General features: G+C 39.7%; 1 protein-coding gene across 1 annotated transcript in view; it reads right to left on the reverse strand.

Annotated features, from left to right (window-relative positions):
* The window catches only part of FNDC3B (fibronectin type III domain containing 3B), a 327,048-nt gene that overhangs the window by 215,973 nt on the left and 85,729 nt on the right, over positions 1–25,346 (reverse strand). Inside the window, exon 3 of the mRNA XM_087725242.1 lies at positions 10,081–10,156. Within this exon, the coding sequence (XP_087581368.1) occupies positions 10,081–10,156 (76 nt within the window). The remainder of the gene's footprint in view (positions 1–10,080; positions 10,157–25,346) is intronic.

Here is a 25,346-nt window from a genome sequence, read left to right on the forward strand (position 1 = left end):
CTCGCTACCCAGGAGTTCTTGGATAGATGCGCAACCATCTAAACTGGGTCAATATATACATAAATAAGAATGAAATGGATTGAATTGTTAACTTAAAGTGGGAGTAGATGAGAAAACACCATATATTAGTATTAAAAAATGAAGATGATAAATATTCTATATTGTGTAGAGAGATAAAAAGAATGTTGCAAAGACTATAATCAAAGACAGCCAGGAATGGTTGTTAAAAAAAGGCAAAGACAGTTTGGTTGGAATAAATAAGATTCTTTTGGAAGTGGTTTCAGAGAATTATGCAAAGAAACTCCAGTGGAGCAAATGGTATTAAAAATAAAAGTGATGAAATTATTAGGGATAAAACTGCAGCAAAAAAAACATTTGATTTTTTGATATTATTTGAGTGTGGTCATAATGTGCCAGAGAATGGAACTGGAATAAATGTTATAAACATTAGTTTTGAAGGGGAAAAAATGAAAATAAGGTCATAATCGTTGAGAGAATGTTGGAAAAATGGTAAGATTGTAAATATAGATGATTTAACTGAAGAAATATTAAAATATGCCTGTGGTTTGCTTATGGAGTGGCTGCACAACCTATTTAAAGCCTGAAGCCTCTGTCTGCACATATCAATTGAAAGAATGCTATGATTCTTGATAAAGACATCAGGAATAAATGCAAAATCTATGAGATTATTCTATGCACCTTTGGGAATTTCTAATGGAAAGAGAGCAGGAGACATGACAATGAGCAATATTTTGAAAATGCAGTTCTTATTTTCCTGGGTAGCAGTCTGCAACAGATATTTGCTTTTCAATAAGTCACCGAGATATGTATGAATGTGGTAAAGCTTATTCTGTATTTGTTGATTTAGAGAAAAGTGCATCATCGGATGAACAGGCATGAATTGGAGGATGTTTTGCCTGAATATGCACAGAGGCATCTGATGTGTATGTGTGTTTTGTGTACGAAAGAAGGACAGAATGACAAATACAGCATTGCTGTATCTTCATTCAAATCCTGTTCCTTTTTAAAGTATGATGTGACATCACATATAGGAAAGATCCTTGGTAGAGACCAGTCAATACGGAATGTATGCAAAGTATGTTCTACTATGAAAACAAGTTTTCAGGTTTCCAGCAAATATAAAATTCTTATGCCAAAATTTAAAAAAATACAATAAATTGAATAAAATTTGGAATAAATAGAACAACAATAATACTGTAAATATTAATCAACTGGAAATGCCAAAGCAAATATATTTATTGTTTTATGTATTTTTATCCCATCTTTATTATTTTTACAAAAAACCCAAGGCGGTGAACATATCCAGTAACTTTGTCCTCTTATTGTCAAGTACCAGGGAAATGTAAAAAAAAAATCCAGGCAATTCAAATGAATATAAGGATTTATTGTAAATAAATCCATGAACAAGAATTGGAGGGAATTTGCAATTCTCTACAAGAATCTGAACCAGTAATAGTTAAAGCAAATTCGCAGTAGATAAAGAGTCAAAGGAATTCAAGATGAGCTGGATTTAGCTCTTTTGTGGGCACAAAGGAATTCATGACTGATGATGCATTTGACCCCTTCCTCAATCTCAGCCTCCTACATCTATTTTTCCTATAACAACAACACTGTGTGGTAGGTTTGGCTGAGAAAGTGTGACTGGCCTAAAGTCACCCAGCTGATTTTCATGGCTAAGGCAGGAGTTGAAGTCACATTCATATCTTGGTGTCTTAATTACAAGATCAAACTCTCCCCCCCTCTCTCTCCTTCCCTCTGTCTCCCCTCCTCATATATCTCCTGCTCCCCTCCCCAACCACAACCTAATAATCTTACTGGTTTAAGGATGATTTTTCTCAAGTCCTATTATACGATACGATACGACACGACACAATGCAATACAATATAATGCAATAGCAGAGTTGGAAGGGACCTTGGAGGTCTTCTAGTCCAACCCCCTGCCTAGGCAGGAAACTCTATACCCTTCCAGACAAAGTTTTATCCATGGGCCAGTCACTATCTCTCTACATATCTTATATTACAATGTTAGCACAGGTAATTGTCAACGTAAGACCACAACTGATCCCAAAATTTATGTTGCTAAGTGAGAAATTTGTTAAGAGAGTTTTGCCCCATTTTACAACCATTCTAGCCACCATTGCTTAAATAAATCCAGGTTTCCCATTGACTTTGCTTGTCAGAAGGTCCCGAAAGGATGATCACATGACTCCAGGACACTGCAACCATCATAAATGTGAATCAGTTGTCAAGCATCTGAATGTAAATCGCCTGACCATGGAGATGCTGCAATGGTTATAAGTGTGAAAAATGGCCATTCAGTGCCATTGTAACTTTGAACTCATTCAATTATTAAGAGCCAAGGTGGCGCAGTGGTTAAATGCAGCACTGCAGGCTACTGCTAGATCAGCAGGTCAGCGGTTCAAATCTCACTGGCTCAGGGTTGACTCAGCCTTCCATCCTTCGAGGTGGGTAAAATGAGGACCCAGATTGTTGGGGGCAATATGCTGACTCTCTGTAAACCGCTTAGAGAGGCCTGAAAGGCCTATGAAGCGGTATATAAGTCTACTGCTATTGAACTGTTGTGAACTGTTGTTGAGGATTATCTGTATGAAATAAAACAGAACAAGAGGCTGGAAAACATGTATACACAGCTGATATTGAAAGGAAGGAGGAACTATAATTTTTGTGTATGTATTGTATTATACAGTCAGCAGTTTACTAGACTGTGTACAGCGGTGAAAATATAGATATTCCCAACTTCAGAAACTCTGTTGAAACCAAAGCAAAGTGATCAGGACCATCACTGCGTCAAGTCCTGCTTGCCAGTTTCCCCTCCAATTCTTGTTCATGGATTCTTTTACATTTTAAATTATCCATTGGCTATGAAGTGGAACAAAAAACCACCACAAAAACAGAAACTCAGACAGACAGGCAGACGGCAGCAAACACACCCACAGCTGAGCTTTTTTTTTTTTTAAGTGGTAGCTTACTGGGACTTTAAAATTCAAGCCTAAGATGGTTAGGCTTCTAGAAAGGAAATCAATACAGCAAGATCATTCTAACATGAAGCTGAAGTATACGGAGAACCAAAATACTCAAGATTTGAGATACTGATCTGCTAGAATCCAGTTGTATGAACCCTGCACCATTAAGACCAGAAACCAATCAGAAAGTCCTAGCACTTCAATCCTACCAATCTCTGGTCTAGCAATACTAGCAATAGCAACAGCACATAGACTTATATACAGCTTCATAGCACTTTATAGCGCTCTCTAAGCAGTTTATACAGTCAACATATTTCCCCCAACAATCTGGGTCCTCATTTTACCGATTCTCAAAAGGATGGAAGGCCACATCAACCTTGAGCCAGTCAGAATTGAACTGTTGACAGTTGGCAGAATTAGCCTGCAATGCTGCATTCTAACCACTGCACCACCAGATACTGGAACTGCTGCTATGTTGCAATATTTTTGGGGAGGGCTTATTTTCAGGGGTGGGCGCATGCGCTCAAAAGCCCGATTAGGCTTATTATCCGGGGAGGTCTTATTTTCAGGGAAACAAGGTAGTGCAATATATAAAAAAATGCAAAAATGGAAAGATTTTTCAGTGGACCACCAAAATTTTCTTGCAGGCCAGTGACCATTGGTTTATAGCTTTTCCACCCACTGGCCATTGACTAGTTCCAGGGCTAGGTTTAAAAGAAAGATTTGCTCTGTGACAGCCAGCAAGACTGGAGGGGGACTAGGTAAAATGGAACTCTTTGTGCCCCTATTTCAATATACACTTTCCTTTCTTCATCAAGGGACTGAGTGTTAAAGCAGAGCCCAGTGCAGAAATTCAGAGCATTAACACAAATGCTTTTCATTAAAACTCAATCAACACTGCAGCAAGGCTACCAACTGAGATTGGGAATTGACTGATCGGCAAATGTCACCAGCTTTCAAGACTGAGAACTGAAAACAAGTACAGAGAAAGACTCAATAAAAACAGTCTATACAGAAACCTCCTAATCTTAAACACATGTTCATGAATAGGAGCTGTATGCACAACATGTTCCGTTTTTTAAAAGGTTTTTTTAAAAGAAAAAAAATTAGGGATACCAATAGAGACAGGACTTGGAATGAAAGAGACAGATTTGTACAGAACGAGAATAGTCAACATGGTGCCAATGTGCCTACAGGTTATCCATAAAGTTCCTTGGCTCACCTGATTGCAGCATTTTTTTAAAAAAATATGTATTTTTAATTAAACAATAATTATATGGGAAAGAACCCTGCTGCAAATCATCACCTTCGTGTCCCATAATGACTCTGGGCCTCAACAAGACAGCAAAACCGTCTTAACTAACAAAATTAAAATGTAGGTAGTTCTGCCTAAAGCTTTTGGGGGAAGGCTCAGGAAAAGACCAAAGGGAAGGGGTGGGAAGGAGAGGGAGTAGCAGGAAGCAACCATATTTATTTGCCTGTTGTTAAGTAAGTATTTTAGGGATGCGGTGGCTCAGTGGCTAAGACACTGAGCTTGTCAGTCAGAAAGGTCAGCATTTCGGCGGTTCGAATCCCTAGCACGTAATGGAGTGAGTTCCGGTTAGTTGTCCCAGCTTCTGCCAACCTAGCAGTTCGAAAGCATGTAAAAAATGCAAGTAGAAAAATAGGGACCATCTTTGGTGGGAAGGTAACAGCGTTCCGTGTGCCTTCAGCATTTAGTCCCACCAGCCACATGACTACAGAGACATCTTCGGACAGCGCTGGCTCTTCAGCTTTGAAACGGAGATGAGCACCGTCCCCTACAGTCAGGAACAATTAGTGCATATGTGCAAGGGGAACCTTTACCTTACCTTTAAGTAAATATTTGTGGGGAGGGAGTAAAAGGGCTATCGTGATGGGTGTGACCAAATTGTCAAGTACAATAATCCAATGGAAGAGAGCAGCTCAGGGTTAGTTGTCTATAAAGATTCTCCAGGTCATGGTTATGCCAAAGGTGCTTTTTTCAAGAGGCAACTGGACCTTCGGGTTAATCTTTGAAGCTGAAGAAGCTTCTTGGATGAGAAGCGAAATGTCTTCAAAGAAAAACTTGAAAGTCCAGTTGCCTCTTGAAAAAAGCACCTTTGACACTCAGGGTTAGTTCCCTGGTTATTTTGGAGTTAGTTTATTTATATACATATACATATGCATATGCATATGCATATATACATACATACATACATACATATATATTCATAAACATATCAATGCATGAACAGTATGGCACCTGGTGTCAGACATTCTAATACAAATAAAAGTAATAAAATTAATCATAATTATTACATTCCACCAACTTATATATTTCTAACAATAATACATACTTATATTAAATTGCAGTCTAATTCAATTATTCCATGTTTTTGCTTGTTATTGCTCTTATTTTATTAAATAAAATGTATACATTCATATTCCCCTTCTCTTATTTCTATCTCTTATTCTAATTTTTAATTTAATCACCCTTTATTAAAAGATGTTTTCTCTCTATCCTACCTAACTTCTGGTCATCTCACCTATCTAAAAAAGGAAAGGAGAGAGACATAAAAAAAGAAAAGCAAATCAGAATAGCAATAAAAAGAAATCTTCAATCCATTGTCTCTTCCCTGCTTCAATACTTTAATTGGACTTCTTTCGAGGAACTCATCCCCCTCAACACCCAAATGATCAAGACAAACAATCAAGTGGAAAACAGTACTCTGTTCAAGTAACCACAGAGGAGGAGAGCACACATCCCCACCCAAAAAATTGGTAGGGCACACTATTATATATATAAACGGGAGGAACAGCACTGGCTCACTCACTCACTCATTCATTTACTCACTCACTCACTCACTCACTCACTCACTCACTCACTCACTCACTCACAGGGATGATGCTACTTGGCTGAGTAATAAGATGTCTGCACACAAATAACCAAATTGCCAGACTTCCACAGCATAGTAATGATGCCTTTGATGTGTGATGACTGGCCCAAAAAGGCAGCATAGCCTCTGGGCAGGAACTGTAATGCCACACCGATTGTTGTCCACCTTTGTTGTTCTGTTGTTATGTACATTTCCAGGTGGCTGTTATACAGCTGGACATCAAAGATGGAAGAATAATTGCTTAGAAGGAGGATTGGAAAGATTTAGATCTTGGCATGAAAGCCATCTAAAGAAAACTCTGATAAGGATCAGAGTAAGCAACAGAGTCAAGAGGGAAGAAAGGCATTTCAATGGAAGCTTACGTAGAACTGTGTTTTTCTTTCAACTTATGTTTTTTTAAGAAGACGCTCGGCAGTTATCTAACAGAACTGACCCAACCAATGGCGATTCTTTTCTGAACCTACATACGAAGCCTTAATCATAAAGCCCCTTGGAAGGACACGCAGCATGTGAAACCACAAATAGTTTCTAGGGCTCTTGCTTCTTCTGAACTAGACAGGTATGAATAGGTTAGTCATAAGCACTAGTCCTCTTCATTAGTCCTCTTTTCATTTTTCCTACAAATACATGAAAAAAGCAAACCCAAACCCAAAATCATTTTATGAAGTGATGCTATTGGAAGGTCAGGAGTGAATTGCTCCTTTTATAATATGGAGCTGCAGTGATTTGTTTTCTTGCTTTCATGATTGCCGGCTTCAAGCAAAGTGGGGGAAAAAGAATGTGGAAAAAAAAAAACCGTAGCCGTCGGGCAGATTTATTTACCATGAATGATTCACACATAGTATGCATGGCTGCGGGCATCACCTCTCCCAGAACCTGGCAACGTTACAGGGAGCAATTTCAACTCCCACCCCCAAGCATAAGCTTAGCTTGAAGAGTTTCTGCATTATAGCAAGCCGTACAAATGTGCTTTTCTTTCAACATTTAGCATGAATTATATATTGACCAAACACCTTTCATGTGGCCTACGCAAGGAAAATCCAACTTGACATTTATTTTCTGGCTTTCCATGTCCCTTTCAAGGACAAAACCCAAGTTGTACTAGAAACAAAAGTCATCCAAGCCCTATAATTCTACACTGTCACTAAAAGTGTGAATCCGAAGTTGTGTTTTAAACTTTGTCTACATTATATGCTCCCTAGGTGGTCTAAGATAAGGTCTCCTCTTTCAGTTTCAGCCATTCCTTACCCTATAGAAGACAGAGTAAGCAGTGTCTTTACTTGAGTGCATATTTTTATCCCATGTTTCACCTAAGGAATTTAGGGCTGTACATATCATTTCAGCTTCCTGATCCCTTTTATCCCCACAACAATTTTGTGAGATAAGTTAAGGTTGACAGCAATTAATCCCAAGTTATAAATTGCATGGATGACTGGAGATTTGAAATGTGAACTCTCTGTCCAATACTTTATCCATATAGACTTCACTTGGTGAGCTCACACATTGCCTTAAATCAAAGCTTATGGAACTAAGTCAATTTGAGTGGGTTCACATATCTTGCTACATCACAAATCAAGGGTAAACATCTTCTGAACAAAGGACCATCTTGCTTCCAATGGGGGTCGGACTACTTTAAATCCGCCTCCTTTGTTTTATAATAATTTGTGAAAGTTTTGTTGTTGTTGATGATGATGATGATTATGAGATTTTATTGATTGTGAGGAAGAGAGGGGGAGGGAGAAAGGGCATACAGTAAGTTTTAGCTTTTACCCTTCATCAGTGGAGGGTACGTTATCAAACAGAGGCCAGGTGGTCATCTACCAGGGATGCCTATGGAGATTCTCAGTCATCCAATCCAGATCATGGTTGTCCCAAAGATACTTTTTCAAGAGGCAGCTGGACTTTCTTTATTTTTCTTTGAAAAACCTTTTTGCTTCTCATCCAAAAAGCATCTTCAGTTCAGTCAGAACTGAAGAAGCTTCTTGGGTGAGAAATGAAAAGTCTTCAAAGAAAAACAAAGAAAGCCCATTGCCTCTTGAAAAAGCACCTTTCAGACTAGAATAACAGCATTGGAAGGGAACTTGGAGGTCTTCTAGTCCAACCTCCTGCTTAGGCAGGAAACCCTACACCACTTCACTACACCTGTGGCTCATCTGTGATGGTGTAGTTATTTCTAGAATGTATAGAGAGTTGGACTTGACAACCTGTCAGGTTTCTTCCCAATATGATTATTCAACAACAGTGGTACCAAAACTCCTTTTCAGCATTACAGCTCCTTTACACCAACTGAATTAAAAAATGTTGACCCATTTCTTTAAAAAAAATGGAACAACAGATGGAAGAGGGAAATCACTACACTAGAGACTAATGCAGTGATGGGCAACCTTTTTGGCGTGGTGTATCAAAAATCGGCAAAAAATCGAGTATAACTCGCGTTGTGTGTCACTTCGACAAAAACATAATTTTGCGCAATTTATAGTTGCTGCTAATGGCGCTCACAGTTCCCGTTGGCACTCCACTGTTCCCTGCTGTGGTGCGGTCGTAACCGACAGTCCCAAGAGTAGACTCTCTGTGCCGGCCTGACTGGAGAGAGGCGCGCACTGTTCCCGCGCTCCTCTCCTGCGGGTCCTCCCTTGCCGCGTTGATGACGTGTGTGCGCACGGCACGCACGCCTTACCAGCAGCCCCTGCGCTCAGAAAGGGGTGGCAGCAATACAGTAAGTGAGTGTGGGCGGGGGAGATCACACGTCCCGCCCCCCCCCCCCGTTCCTCCAGCACAGATTCTTTCATCCTCGGCGGCCGCGCAGGAGCCGAGGATGAATCGCATGAAATCCTGTGCGTGTCACCCCAAATGGCTACGCGTGTCAGCACTGACACGCGTGTCATAGGTTCGCCATCACTGGACTAATGGCCCTACCTACATTGCAGGATTTTTTTCCTTGTTTTGGAAAGGGGCAGCTTTGGTAGGTTTGAAGGAATGAAATGAGAATGAGGTATCTATATCAAATTGATACCAAATAGGAAGGAAGGAAGGAAGGAAGGAAGGAAGGAAGGAAGGAAGGAAGGAAGGAAGGAAGGAAGGAAGGAAGGAAGGAAGGAAGGAAGCAGCCTAATATTTTAAAGGATGGAAGGATTCATTTTTTTAAAAAAGTATTTACGGTTTATTGTTTTTTAATTAACACCAAAAAGTGGGGGGGGGACTCAAGGATGATGATGGAGACACCTACATAAAAAGTGAAGGATGGATGGATTCATGACTTCATTGGCTATTTAAACAGAAGGTGTATTCCTTTAAATCCTTCAAATCCCCAAATGGAAGAGGTCTGGAAATATTGCTCTATTACAGGCTACACTAAGCCTAAATCAAAACACTTCAATATAGAATGCCATGCTTAAATGGAGACTTTCCATGCTATGCTTTGGGTTACTCTCCCAAAATGTATTGATATGTGTGAATTATTGTACTTACTTTAACTCTGAGTCAATATAACCCCCAGCTTCATTTAGATTGTTCTTTCGTTTTTTTTTTAAAAAAAAATCCACCCCACTACCCCTTGTTGTGACTTCTATATCACTACCACAATATGATAGAGAATCAAAGACTTCAAAGGGTTTCTGAAACAACAAATTGCAGACAGAGTCAGACCCATCCATGAGGTATCTGGTCTGTTTAAACAAGGGCAGTACACACAACAGAAAATTCAAGGTGATAGCGACAAAACTAAGATAAAGAAAAAAAGTTCCAAAAGTTAACCTCCTACACGATGTTTCAAAATCAGAATTAGGCTATCTCAACAGTTTTCTTCCCAGCCTCTGCCTGTAAAAATCTGATTTCTTTTTTAAAAAAACAATCTTGTGTTATAGTGCAAATCCGTATCACTAAAATTTTTCTTTCCGGATGTCTTCCATTGTCTTAGATATCATAATTTATTGAATGGATGTTGGAAAATGTTTTAAGCTATTAGGTTCAAAACGAAAAGGCAAGGCTCAAAAAAATGTGTACCTATATGAGCTGCAGATTATCCAGATGGTTTTTTCAGCACTCTGCAAGGTGAAAACCTTTAACATAGTTGAGCTTTGTGGGTCAATGTCAACAGGAATTCATTATCAATATCACAAATGAACACTCAAGAAAATGAAGCATGAAACAAAATTGTTGTCCTTCAAAATCTTCCTTACCTTGAATGCATTGAAGAGTTCCATCTTCACCCCTTATGGTAAAAGTTTCACCTGGATTAACTTGAACAAAAATGACCTGCCCCAGGAAAAAAAAGAGAAAGAGACTAACATGAAAATCTTCAAAATATTTCAGTTTAGCTGCACAGTTCACAGTATGGCAAAGAAAAGGTTTTTCAGAAAAAAAACAAACGCTAGATAAATGGAATCCCAAAATATGATTATATAACTCGCAATCCTTTAAATTAAGTTTTATTTAAACCTACAATAGAAAAGCAAACATATTCTTTAAAAGGAGCCCAAATATTCATTTGATATCTACAAAAGTCTACTTATAAAAGAGGCTCAAAGGGAAAACTCACTGAAGAATACCATTTTAAAGCAAAATATATTTTAATAAGTCGAAATACAAAACCTGCTATGATCTGCCAAGCCCAAATTGCTCATGACCAAAAACAAATAAAAATGTAAACAATCCCAGCCAAGAAAATGGTGCCGATGAAATCATCATCATCAACAAAAAATGCTGATCCAGCTCTATGCAACTGTCACCGTTTAACCAAATAATTTCTGAAACCAAATCAAGATGATTCTCTTGGATTCTGTCCGCTTCATCAGATGATAGTTGGAGCTACCAATTCATCCGAATCGGTTCGAACCGGTAGAATCCCACTCCTGGCCATATCCATGCAGGTCTGGAGTTTGATACTCCTGAATTTGAGTATAAGGCTGCTACTTCTTTGGCCATTTTAAATTATAAGATATCTAGCCTGTTTACTTTTAGTTCATCTTCATTTTATTGTCAATGTCATTGTTTCATGGTATAGGACAACATTCAGTTGGCTAAGTCATTCTATTTGCATATGCATCAACCCAACTCCAAGGAGCGAAGACACGCAAATGTTTCAAATAAATAAATAAAATTTATTCCAGATGAGCTGACTTAAAAGTAGAAAAGGCATATTTCCCTCTTCAAAGTCACATCCCTACAAACTATTATAGAGAGGCAAGATTCACTGAACATAGTGAGACGGACTGCAGAATGCAGCAGAGCAGCAATCTTATCAGCCCGCAAAATAAATTAATCATCCTGGGGGGGGTGTGTGCATTCCAACTGAAAGGGTCTTTGTAAGCTATCAACTTATTAGAACGAAAAGAGGAAGGAGACTGGAAAAAAAATACACCATGCCAGGGAAAAGACAAAACATTATGAATTATTTAGGAAAGGCATTAAAAAGAAGACAAGGATAAACACCATTATATCATCCTACAGTTTATCCACATCTGGGGTGCTCATTAGGGGAGTGCAGGCTAAAGCATATGAAGAACAGTTGCTGGAACTGAGTATGTCTAGTTTAATGAAAAGAAGGACTATATAGCAGCATTCCAATATCTAAGGGGCTGCTACAAAAAAGTGTGGGTCAATCTATTGGCCAAAGCACCTGAAGGCAAGACAAGAAGCAATGGATGGAAACTATTCAAGTAGAGAACCAGCCTAGAACTAAAGTGAAATTTTCTGATAGTTAGAACAAATAATGAGTGGAATGGCTTTCCTCAGAAGTTGTGGGTGCTCCAAAACTGGATATTTTTAAGAACAGATTGGACCACCATTTGTCTGAAAAGGTACGGGGTTTACTGCCCAAGCAGTGGATTGAATTAGAAGACCTCCCAGGTCCCTTCCAACTATGTTATTCTGTTCTGTTATTATATCAGCAAGATGGGAGAGTAAGAAAATATATCAATGAGTTTTCTCTCCTATGAAAAATATTTAATGGTTGGGATTTTCTTGTTCAAGGGGAAAATAATGGAGTAGAAAATAGTTTAGAACTTCCCATTGTCCCTCTCATCCATAAAACCTAGAAGGAGGGGTAAATTGTTCTTTTCTCCACTATTTAATTCTCACAAAGGCCATGTTAGACAATGACTGGCCCAAACTTCAAAAAATGTAGGAGTTTCAATCTGGATTCTCTTAACCCAATTATCTTAACTGTAATACTACATAAGAAAGCAAAAACCATCTTGAGATCCACATTGCTTCAACCAGTGTGATTGGGTCATAGTAGAACCATGGGGAATTCTAAGGGGTGATGCTCAAATACTTTGGTCACTTAATGAGAAAAGAGAACTCATTGGAAAAGAGATGATGTTGGGAAAGATTGAAGGTGGAGTGATATTCAACCAATTCTGACCAGTTCTGGAGAACCGGTAGCGGAAATTTTGAGTAGTTCAGAGAACCGGCAAATAGGCTGGCCCCGCCCCTGCTGCCTCCCAGCTGATCTTCTTTTGGTGCCCTGAACAGGGGAACGGAGCTGGAAAAAAGCTCCGTTGGGGTGGGGAGGGAATGAGGATTTTGCAGTAACCTTCCCGTACCATGCTCACAAAGCCACACCACGCCCACAAAGCTATGCCCACAGAACTGGCAGTAAAACTTTTTGAATCCCACCACTGATTGAAGGCAAAGGGAGAGTTCCATCTGCCAGTCAGTGCCGACTGGCAACTACACGGAGGAGAGCCTTTTCAGTAGTAGCTCCGACCCTTTGGAACGATCTCCCCGTGGAGATTCGTACCCTCACCACCGTTCAGACCTTCCGCACAGCCCTTAAGACCTGGCTAGCCCGTCAGGCCTGGGGATAAAGATAACTTGTCCCCACCCGAATGATGAATGAATGTTGCTTACTATTTTACTTCTATGTATTGTTTGTGTCTATTGTCTGTATCCTCCCCGCCTTATTTTATGTAAGCCGCCCTGAGTCCCCTCAGGGAAAAGGGCGGCCTATAAATTCTAATAAATAAATAAATAAATAAATAAATAAATAAGGAGAAGGCAGAGGATAGTTAGTTGGTGTCATTGATGGGATGAACATGAATTTGGGCAGACTCTGCGAGACAAGGGAGAACAGGGAAGCAGGTGGTCCATGGAGTCATGAAGAGTCAGACACAACTTAGCGAATGAACATCAAATTCTAAGGGGTTCTAAGCATTCAGATATTATAAGTGAATCAATTCATTTTTTATTTTTTTTATTTTAGTTCAGAAGCAATGCAAAATGTAGATACAATACACTAAAAAATAAACAAAATAGTCCTTAAATTACAAAACAAAATTATAAAGAAGAAGGATAAGTAAAAGACTAAGGAAAGAGAAAAAAAATCTACCACTTGTATTAAATTCATCAGTAATCACTGATTATACCATAGACTATTATGGTAAGGTAAGAACAATATAATAAAATAACGTTACTATTTCAACCAAAGTAGAATGTGTTGCTTCACCCTTTGATTAGTAGACAATATTGCCTTTTTCAAGACAGATAAGTTAAACATCCCCAAAGCTGTTTCTTAACATCTGGAACAATATCACTTATCTAAGTTCTCAATATAATTCTTTTGGCCATCTCTCATGCAGGATACAACCAAATTCCTTTTCTTCTGGATACTGTTAACCATGATAGCCATATACAAACAACCTCTAGTCTTTATTGGTTGAGACAAATGGAGCAGGGGTCACCAACCTTTCAGACCTCAGGGACCACTAAATTAATAATTTTAAATCCTGTCGACCACTAATATTAATAAGTGATGGGATGGGGTCCTTCAGGCACTTAGCTTGACTGCCTGTTAGTGGAGAGAAGTGCCCGGGATCAACCCTAGCTTTGCTGCCCATTGCAGCTAGGAATCTCAAATACGGACAAGAATGAATGTTTGTCTTATAGCCTGGATCAGCCCCCTGTAAACTCTGTTTTTCCAGGAGTCCAGCTGAAGTTTTGCACACTGCTCACTGAAGCACCTGGACTCCCAGGGAGGGAGGGAGGGAGGGAGGGAAGGGCCTGGATCTACTAAACAGGCATCCAAGCTAAGTGCCTGAAGGACGCCATCCCATTAGCAAGTGGGAGTAATTGCTTCAGCGGGCCGTATCCAGCTCAGGAGCCGTAGTTTGAGGATCCATAATTTAGTGCAATATAGAAAATGCACAGATTTTTCTGCAGACCACCAACACTTTCTCGCAGACCACCAGTGGTCCATGGGCCACCAGTTGGTGATCGCTGAAATAGAGGATGAAAAAAACCTGACCAAGTGACATCTATTAATAATGACTGCAATGATACCTGTGACTGGTGGCAATATTTTGAAGCTGTCTAGCTCTTCCCAAGCTCTGTCATTTGAAACCCTTTAACATGAATTGTACACCTGCACAAATTGGTATTCATAAACACGCTATCTCTGATTTTGGAGCTAGCATCTAGTCAATATGAACAGCAGCTACAGATCATTTTACCTTCCATGGGTTTATCTAATGCCTCCTTTTAGCCATTATTATATCTTGTGATCACTGAACTATGCCTTGCATGGAAAAGGAATTCTCTTTGTCTGTTCTGGATCTGTCATCATGGCAATTTTTGTCTGATTATCCAGATTCTAGCTTGGTGGGGTTTATTTTCTCACTATGCGATTAATGTTAGAAACCTCCATAGTTCTGCTCACCCTCCTTTCTTCTAATTTAAAAAAGGCTTAAGTGCAGCCCTTCCACATATGTTGCTAGTCCCCAGACCAACGCCACTAGAAATATACAGCTAAAATAAAGATTAGCCTAACTCCTACCTCCCTCGTGTCCAATTTTTAAACAATAACTTCAGGAAAAGAATTCACCTTCTTTTCTTGTTGGGAAGTAAAGTACAATGAATATTGACAATAAGATGTATAATGAAAAGCTACAGGAAAAGCAAAGGTAATTCATGAAATGTAAGGGATGATTGCTGGCAGATGATATTTAAATGGAAAAGTCTGGGGACTTAACATATACCACGTCCAGCATCATGCTTCAGTTCCTGATAAATAAATTGGCAAGAGTCGGCTGTAGGAACATTTCCACCAACTCTTCAATGCTCCATCCCAGCTCACAATGCCTGAAAAGCATCCTTTAGTTTATTTCAAGATGTCAGCCTGGAATTGGAAGCGAGGGAGTACATATTAAAAACATAACTATCTCTACTATACCCATAGGGGAAAAATTACATCCATCATGTGCACTGCTTCCTGGTTCAGCAATGATGGAAAGACATTTGGGGAAGTAAGGAGCTTTCATAATGGTCGTTTTATTTTCTATCGCACACAAACTATTGTGATATTTTGTTTTAATTTATTAAATTTCTTCACCAACCAGCTCAACCAAGTCACTTTGGTGGTTTACAACAGCATAATAATAAACACATATATGTAAAATATATAAATACGCATATGTAAAAAACATTTTACATAATAAAAGCATATAAATAAATTAATAAATGGAAAATTAAAATGAGAGTCAAGAGCAAACTAAACTAAAAACTAAAAGTTAGAAGTAAAATAAAAAGCAGAGTTATTATTTATTATTACATATAAACGATTATATATATCAAAAGGGAATTTCAATAGATATGACATCTTCCTCTATAGACTGCTACCAAACACAAATGGGAAAAACTGTATTTTAACATCTTTAATGATGCATATTATAGAGCTCAGCAGCCAACAGAATCCTTATCATGTCATCAGTAAGAGTTTGGTTGCATTTATTTTAGAATCTGAAAGGATCATATCCTAAAAATTACAGTGGCCAAGCTCAGAATCCTGCAAGAGTTATTTAGGTTGCTTTGAGAATGAAAGTGTGATACTCGCTGGCCTCCTGAAGGAACAGAGATGGGGCTCTGCAGGCATTCGGGAGAACCTCTAGCTAAGATTCTGTGCAGTTCAGAGAACCCCCAAAACCCACTCCTGGCTGGCGCTGCCCACCCCACCCTTCCCCTCCCAGGAGTCGCCATGTGGCCCATTTTGGATGCAGATAAGTGCAGGGCGCATGCAGAGGCTCAGGGAGAGAGAAAAACAGGACTACCGGAAGTTTGGGAAGGCCGGAAACTGGCCTGTTTCTGGTCTCCAGAGGGCTTCCAGAGCCTTGGAAGGCTGTTTTTGCCCTCCCAGAGGCTTGAGTTATACCCCTGGGGCCAGGGAGGGCAAAAATGCCCCCCCCTGCCATGGTGCAGGAGGCTGACTAGCCCACGCCCACTATGTCCACACCCACCCAGCAACCGGGCAGAGAACCCCCTGCTAAAAATTTTAAAGCCCACCCCTGAACAGACTTAAGATTAGTTTTGTTATAAACAAAAAATAATAATTTCATTAAAAAGAAATTCAAAGTTTAGCCTAATCTGAACCACCAAGAAACAAAACCACACCGAGTGAGCCACAGATGGTCTAACACAAGGGTGTCAAATTCGCAGCCGGGCTCGATGCATCACGAGCTGGCCACGCCCATCCCCGGTATCGCAAAAGGGGGAAAAGTCATGATATGTCACGTGACTACTTGAGTTTGAAACCCCTGGTCTAAAAGTTAGGAGCTGGCTTGATTCTTAGCAGATGAAACATGGAGAAGAATGGAACAGACAGGGTACCTGGAAAGGTAATCATTTCATTTCTTTTTTCTTTTCCCTTTTAAATCAAACGGATGAAAAGGAAACACCACTCTTGTCCCAGAATTCTCAGAGCAAAATGTTCAAGGCATACAATAAGTCCAAATTTTAGAGTCTGGCATTTCCCCCTTCAAAGGATTGGTCAGTTAACATCAATCCATCAATAAAAAGGTGCAGTAGAAAATGGAGATAGATACATATATTGCACATCTCTCTAGATTCTTTAAAAAATATTTCTCTGTCCTCTGACTTTCTCTGAGCAAATGGAATAAGGAACACTTAAACATTGCTTAAACATTTGGAAATGAGATCTTAGAAACAGAAACACTTACTATACTTTATTGAAAGCCACACAGTTTGACGCCATTCCAGGCAACATTTTCTATATATGAGTGAAGTTTTTAAAAACTGGATTACAGGTAGTCTACTTACAACCGACTGTTTAGCGACCATTCAAAATTATGAAGGGCCTTTGCCGGCTATTTATGATTTGGATTTGAATTTCTGAGCTCTTCCTCCCATGGTCATTTAATCACATTTTGAGTACTCAGCAATCAGCCCCATTATAGCCATCTGAAACGTCCCACAATCACATAATCATGATTTAAATATTTTGGCAGAAAATGGCAGTTTTCAGCCAAAAACAAAAAAACAAAAAACACCTCCCAGTTTCCAGAAAAGAAAAAAAAAACACCCACCCATTGCAGATAATGGATTCACTTGCAAAAAGGTCATAAAATCAGGCATGATTATTTGGTGACCTCTTAATAACTGGCATGATTTACAACCATAATTCCATGTTCAGTTATGGTCATAAATCAACTCGATGGAAATTCCTTCAATGCCTTAATCACTTGCGGTGGCCTGCCAGCAGCCAGCGGAGCTGGTAGCAGACTCAGAAAGTGAGGAGGCTGAGGAGGCACATGGGCCAGTCCTGGAGGTTGGGGAAGACAATGACAAGTGCTCTACATCGGAGGCAGAGATGGGGACAGGGCCATCTGACAGTTATCAGCTGCCTTCGGAGTCGAAGATCAGTGGGGCAGAAGAACAGCTGGAGCCTGTTCCCAATGTGCGCATGCGCAGAGCTGCCAATAGAAGGGAACAGCTAAGGAACAAGGGCCGACTGGAGAATAAAGGCACAGGTGGATGGTGGATGGTCCCTCCCATAGGGAATAAAGAGGAGCGAAAGGGGAGGGGGGTTTGCAGGAGACAATTAGTTCAATTCATTAGTGTGAAGGTCTGTTCCTGACTTCTTGCCAAGTAATTGCTGCTTACAGCATGGCGTTTGGAAGATATTGGCCTGGCAACACTCACTCCAAGCCTGATAAAGGTCTGTGAAATGAAAGAATGTTTGCTGGGACTTTGCTGGAGAGGAATTCATTTTCACCTAATTAAAAGAGGCTTTATCAGGACGAGAAGTCTTCCTCAAGATCTTGGGAAGCCTAGGTCAGAACACCACTCTACTGCTCTGAGTATATGTTTTAATACGTTCTCAGACTTCAGAGCAAATATGAACTTGGTCACTCAATTTAAAGCGCTCAATTCTAATATATAGATCACTGCAATCTCCTCCAACCTCATTATGATCATGATATTACTAATAATGTGTTGTTGTTTTTTTACTGTACCTCACCTACATTCTTGGTTGACTGAACTAAATGGATAATTTATTCCTCCTAACTTCCTCCTCTTTAAAAATCTTGACACACATTTGGGATATATTAGCTGTTCTAGTAGATGTTTTACTAGCTTTAAATCCATTGACCCAATTATCAAAGCGAAGAACCCTTTTTTGGAGCTAGAAACAAAAAGTTTAGTAAGTTAAAACAAAACAAAAATGTTAGAGATTATATCAGCTTTCAAATCACTATAATTCTGCTATAGCTTACTATTATGGCTAAATTATACGTTTTAGGAAGAGAAAATGCTAGCGTGGATCTGCAGCAAAGTTACTCATTAAAAAACACAACGACAGCGAAGCGATCAGGATTTGAATTCCAGGAAGGGGAAAAATATCCTGATAAAAGGCAATCTATCTGCAATCTTAGTTCAATCAGCAGTTAGAGACATCTGTCTCACAGCCTGGGAAAGGCCTATGAATTATTCACAAGGACCACTGTTTCCTTTAAATAAAGACACGGCACTTCAAAACACAGTGATAGAACCGAGAAGATCAGACAGAGTTCTGCTCTTTAAAGGCACATGTTCTTTAAGTTACGTGGCATTTCAATAGCATTCAGACTGTAGGATTTCCAGAAATGAAGCCCGAAGTCTGCTTTCTAGAAATCAAAATTGACTTCACGCTGCTGCTGCCACCACCCCTTTGGCACGAGGCCATCTTCAATCTGCCAATTCCACAAAGGGTTCATTCCTTAAAGATGAGCTGTATTAATCCTCCAGTGTTCACGAACAGAATCAAGATATGTGTTTCCTATCCAATTTTCTTGAAACGTTTTAGTATTTTAGTATTCTAAAAATGAGGAAAAATAGAGCAATATGTTTCTCCGTGTTTTAGATTGAATTAGACGTTTAAGGATTGGATTCCTCTTGTATAGATCATTTTTACTTTGGTTTCCTTTCTCTCCATAGGCTTAGTTTATTTAATCAATGTTTGGTTGTTCAATAAGTATTGAAAATATGTAAACCGTACGAAAGCTCACATCTGTCTCAGTGGTATCACATGATTTTGAAACGTTAGCCTACTACTAACTTACTTATATAGGGATGCTGTGGCTTAGTGGCTAAGATGCTGAGCTTGTCGATCCGAAAGGTCGGCAGTTTGGAGGTTCGAATCCCTAGTGCCACATAACGGAGTGAGCTCCCGCTACTTGTCCAAGCTTCTGCCAACCTAGCAGTTAGAAAGCATGTAAAAATGCAAGTAGAAAAATAGGAACGATCTTTGGTGGAAGGTAACAGCGTTCTGTGTGCTTTCGACATTTAGTCATGCCAGCCACAAGACCACAAGACGTCTTTGGACAGTGCTGGGTCTTTAGCTTTGAAATGGATATGAGCACTGCCCCCTAGAGTGGGGAATGACTAGCACAAATCTGCGAGGAGAACATTTACCTTTACCTTTAACTTACTGATACAGGATATGTATTTTGCCCGAGATTAAAAGTGTCTCCTGGAAGAGGTTAGTTACTCCTGGCACCAGTGATGGAAAATAAGGATTTTTTTGCCTTTTCAAAGTGTTTACCTCTTCCATGATTCAGGCCTGCTGAGTTACTATAGCAACCAGACAATAATCTAGAGTCACCTCAAGACAGTGGACTAGCTTCAGCATCTTAATGCTCAATTTCCCCTGACAAAAGATGCAAAAAAATTTACCATCCTTCCAAAGTGCTGCAGAGACGACCAGGTCCCATCAAAAAAAGTAGCTGATTTGTTTCATTGTGAGTATAAAGGATACTAATAAATTTGATGATACGTCCCTCTTATTATTCTATCATAAAGAAATATATTAATAGATGCATTTTTGTGCAAGCTTATAAACATAATGTTACGTCTCCTAGCTGTATTGGAATTGTATCTTCTAGAACTGCCATCCTGTTGACCATGTTGGCTAACAATTTTGGGAGTCATGGTCTTGGCAAACCTGAGGGTCTCAAAATGAGAAACCTAGCTTCAATCTGAATTTCAAATGAAAGGAAACAGCCATGGTGGTTACATTCAAGAGTGGGTTCCGGCAGTCACTACTGCCGGTTTGCTCGTGGGTGTGTGGCACGTGGGCGCTGGACGCACATTTCATACGTGTGTGCATGCACAATGCATGCTGTGTGCGCATGCGCAATGCAATAAAAATTGCTCTGTGCATGCACAGAAGCAAAAAACAAGATGGCAGCGGCTATGGTGCTGCCGGGAGAACTGGTTCAGGGGCATGGCTGGCTTTAGGTGCTGCCAGTTCCAGAGACCCAGACCACCAAACCACTATCGGTTTGGCCAAACCGGTAGGAACCCACCACAGGTTACACTGCAGTATTGCAAGCTAATTCTGATGACTGCCAGGAGTTCGATCCTAACAGTCTCAAAGTTGACTCAGCCTTCCATCTTTTCCGGAAAAGTGAGGACCCAGATTGTGGGGGCAATATGTTGACTCTGTAAACCGCTTAGAAAGGGCTGCGAAGCACTGTAAAGTGGTATATAAGTCTAAGTGCTATAGCTAATATGCTGATGAATAATGGGTTACTGTTCATACACTTTTAGTAATAATCACAAAATATAAAAATCTGCAAATAGCAATATGGCAAATAGACTATGGCAAAAGAAAATATCCAACCTCAACCATTAAATCACTAATAATTAATGGATCTGTAGAAGTCACACTGCCCCCAAACTGAATGCAAATTGTGTCTTCAAGATTAATGGTCCTTTATAGGCCTTGAACCTTATAAAAGGGGGGGGGGTATTTTTGTGCAGATTTCTCTTTGATTGTTCTCACTTTTGGGTTGTTTTTACCAAGACCTCTCCCTTTAAGAGGGGAATCTATGCATAATTTCTATCTTTAGATTTCCTTTGCAGGAACTTTTTTTTAAAATTCTGCCAGTCTGGTGGAAAACACCACTGTTCTCAAAAGCTAAAGTCATCATTTTTAAGCAGAAATATGAAGCTAAGAACATGATTTTGTTCCAACAGTATAATCAGGCAACCCACACTCCTGATTATGGAATGTTTCCTGCCACTTTCCTCAAAGGAAAGGATAAAACACAACATCAACAATAAAGGTTCTTCATAAGAAGCCCAATCATGCTACAGAATAAGCAGCCTGTGAAAGTATGTCTATGGAGATTCTCAATCATAAAGGTCATGGCTGTCCCAAAGGTGGTTTTCCAAAAGACAACTGGAGGGAGATGGAAGGATTCTTTACAGTCATCTGGTCATTAGCACTCTGAAGGTTGGCTATTAACTCTCCAAGCAGGCTCTCAGAGAGCTTATGAAGCATTTTGAAAATAAATACCCACATTTGAAGTTGATGATTTGCTTTGCAGCATTCGCATTAATTTTTAATATTTTTTTTTAATCAAGTTGGATATGAAGTCAAGCTGCCTGCAAATACATCAACTTGGCAGGATCACCTGTTGGTATTGTACATGTATTCATCTATTCTTATGTATATAAAGAAGTTATGTGAATTCTGCTGCATCAGTTTTCTGTCTGTGCTTCTGGATTTGAATTTACACGACAAACTTTGACAGACACTATCTAGGTAATAAAGCTCTGGCAGTTGCCCCCAAATCCCTTGTGTGCTTAAATGTGGTTTGTGGTGTTCCCTACAAACACACACACACACACACACACACACACACACACACACACTCCAGTTCACACCACTAACATCAGGGCCTTACAGTCACGATATTATATGGCTTGGATTTCCAGCATACCCTCTTAGCAGTTGTTAAACCTGAAAATGGAATAATGTTCTATTTGAGGCCTGCTAGGTCAGAATGCCATCTTCTTGCTGTATTGAAAAGAAGGAGAAATAGCTACAAAGACGTGTTGTGTACCAGTGTAGGAATCATTGCATCTTTTTTTAACGGCTATTTTATAAAATAGGATTAGCAGCTTACTTGTCCCTCAAATATTCACATACTAAGCTATTAGGAATCTCTTGGCCATATCCAGCCATGTATGCAGGACATAGAAGAAAGCAAAACAAATTTGTAAACAAAAAAACCCCACCAAGATATCCTACTCTTCAATGTAGTTTCTTCCCTGGCATCAAGACCCACATTTGTGATCACGATTCTCCACAGGAGAAAAGAGAGGAGGCTGGGAAACAACAACATGAAACACATTTTCCAGTCTCAGCCCTTTCCTCCCACACCAATCACACAGGAATAAAATGGTTGCTATATACGCCTCTCCCTCAGAATTTTGCTAGTGCACCATGACATCAGTGTTGGAGATACAGCCAACTTTAGAACTCCATCTGGGACAAATAACACTGGGTTGAATTCTGCTTGCCTTTTGTTTATACACAGTGACTGAGAATGTCTTGGTGGTAAGCAATCTTTGCTCATAAGATTTATTTCTCAACTTTTCCCAAACTCTCCCCCCTCTTTTTGCATCCTGGAAAAGCTTTCAGGCTCGTGTTAATTTTCAAAATGTTGAATTAAAATGGGTATTTTCTCCTTCTTCTCTGCCTTCCTGCTTCATCTCCAAAGATAATACATATTGTTGTGAAAGTTGTAATTAGCCTTTAAGATGAAACACTTTCTTGAAAACTTTAAAAAAAAGATGCTGTGGCAAACAAGGAAAATTAAAGGCCCATTCTTGCAATATTTCCAGCCAAACTTTAATTGAAGAGATTCTAGAATCCACCTAGGAATTTTACTAAGAATACCCTGAGCAGGTATGAATTATCTGGTTCCAAATCTTTGTAGATAAGGGGAATGCAATTCCAGCTATAATCCTTTCTCCAGACCATCAAAATTTACAGATTGCAGTTACACCCAGTGAATGCTTTCTCCAAATTCAGAAAGTTTCCTCCCTCCCGCACCCCCCAAAAAGGCAAATATAAAAATACGGAAGCTGCCCCTTCTTTCCATGCTATTTTTCATATGCAGGCGTAACTCAATACAGAAGAGATCTTCATCTGCAGATCCACATTGCACATCAATTGGAAAAAAAAGATGCTACTGCTAGTAGTGTTTTGATGACTTCGTTTTTCAATTTACAAACAAAGCTTCATTGATACTTTTTGTAAGAATTGGGTAATTACTATGCAAACAGGAAATGATAAGGAAGGAGGGAGGGAAGAAGGAAGATAGTTCATGACATCTCAAGTATTATTACAGTAAAAAAAAGACTGAAGAATATGCTATCTTTAAATGGAGCAATTTGAGTCTCATTCATGCCACAATTATAGCAAATCCCTCAACAGTTTCTGTATTACTTGATGATTATGCAATACAACCAATATTATGATCAGAGATTTTGAAGCTTGACTCATTGAGTATGTCTCCTTTGATCTTCTCTGTGTAATGAGGAATGACCATCTGCCATTGTCTAACTAGAAAACTGCTTGTTGTTTGAGAGAAAATGTGATACAGATGTTCTAAAAAGATTGCTTTAATGCCAGACACACCCATGCTTCATTTTTAATTAGTTTTGTCCTACAATGTTTATATCTCTCTAGACAAGTAGGCCATATAGACTTTTGAGGAAACTCAACATGATGAATCCATTAGATAAATGGTGGTACTGAGCAATAGCAATAGCAATAGCAGTTAGACTTATATACCGCTTCATAGGGCTTTCAGCCCTCTCTAAGCGGTTTACAGAGTCAGCATATTGCCCCCAACAATCCGGGTCCTCATTTTACCCACCTCGGAAGGATGGAAGGCTGAGTCAACCTTGAGCCGGTGAGATTTGAACAGCTGAACTGCAGAACTGCAGTCAGCTGAAGGAGTCTGCAGTGCTGCATTTAACCACTGCGCCACCTTGGCCAAGCAAAGTGTCTTGAAGGATGGGGTCCAAAATGGGCAAGATAGCAATTGTGGTATTCACATCAAAGCCTCACCCCTTTGTCACATATATAATAGGGGTGGAGTTTCCATTCCAAAACTGGTCAGATTAGCTCTTGTCTGTGAGACTTTCTGGGGAATCTTATGTTACATGTCTCAAGCTCTCTCACAGAACAAAGTAATTTAGAGAAAGCATTAAATAAGAACACTAAAGTTCTCTCTCTTTTTTTTCTTCAAGAATTAGATCCATTTTAAGCTTTGGAAGCAAAGTGGTTAAAGTCCAGTATTGCAGACAAACTCTGCCCATAGTCTAGAGTTCAATCCTGACAAGGCTCAAGGTTAACATTCCATCCTTCTGAGGTCAGTAAATGAGCACCCAAATTGTTGGGGGCAATATGAAAATAATGCTTACACTGTAAATAGCCCAGAGAGTGCTGTATTTAGGTATATAAGCTTGCTCCTGGGGAGGAAAGCTATGACAAATCTAGACAGCATACTAAAAAGCAGAGACATCACCCTGCCAACAAAAGTGTATATAGTCAAGGTTTTCCCAGTTGCAATGTATGGCTGTGAAAGTTGGACCATAAGGAAGGCTGAGCCCCAAAAAGTGGAGGCCTTTGAACTATGGTGCTGGAGAAGACTCCTGCGAGTCCCTTGGACTGCAAGGTGATCAAACCGGTCAGTCCTAGAGAGATCAACCTTGACTGCTCTTTAGAAAGCCAGATCCTGCAGATGAAATTCAAATACTTTGGCCACCTAATGAGAAGGAAGGACTCACTGGAGAAGAGCCTAATGCGGGGAAAGATTGAGGGCAAAAGAAGAAAGGGACAACAGAGAATGAGGTGGCTGGATGGAGTCACTGACGCAGTAGGTGTGAGCTTAAACGGACTCCAGAGGATGATAGAGGACAGGAAGGCCTTAAGGAACATTGTCCATGGGATCATGATGGGATGGACACAACTTCACAAAAAACGAAGCTTAAATACTATTATTATTATTATTATTATTGTTGTTGTTGTTGTACAATTGTATCACAGCGGCCAGTTGTTTCGCCGGATTTGGCATTGGTTACTAGTCGGGCCCCACCCAGGGGCCTAGGACGTCGTAACGTATTTTCGTAATATGCGTGCAGATCCAAGCAGTGCGGCTTTTTGCATTTGACTGATGGTGATTTTGTCAATTTTTAACTGTTTTAAATGTAATTCCAGTGCTTTTGGAATAGCACCCAGTGTGCCAATTACCACTGGAATTACCACTGCTGGTTTGTGCCATAGTCGTTGAATTTCGATTTTTAAGTCCTGGTATCTTGCGATTTTTTCATGTTCCTTCTCGGCGACCCTGCTATCACCTGGTATTGCGAT

This window comes from Thamnophis sirtalis, unplaced genomic scaffold (genome assembly GCF_051295495.1).
Source record: "Thamnophis sirtalis isolate CommonGarterSnake01/CBP01778 unplaced genomic scaffold, rThaSir2_p1.2 scaffold_11, whole genome shotgun sequence".
In the NCBI taxonomy this organism is placed as follows: domain Eukaryota; kingdom Metazoa; phylum Chordata; class Lepidosauria; order Squamata; family Natricidae; genus Thamnophis; species Thamnophis sirtalis.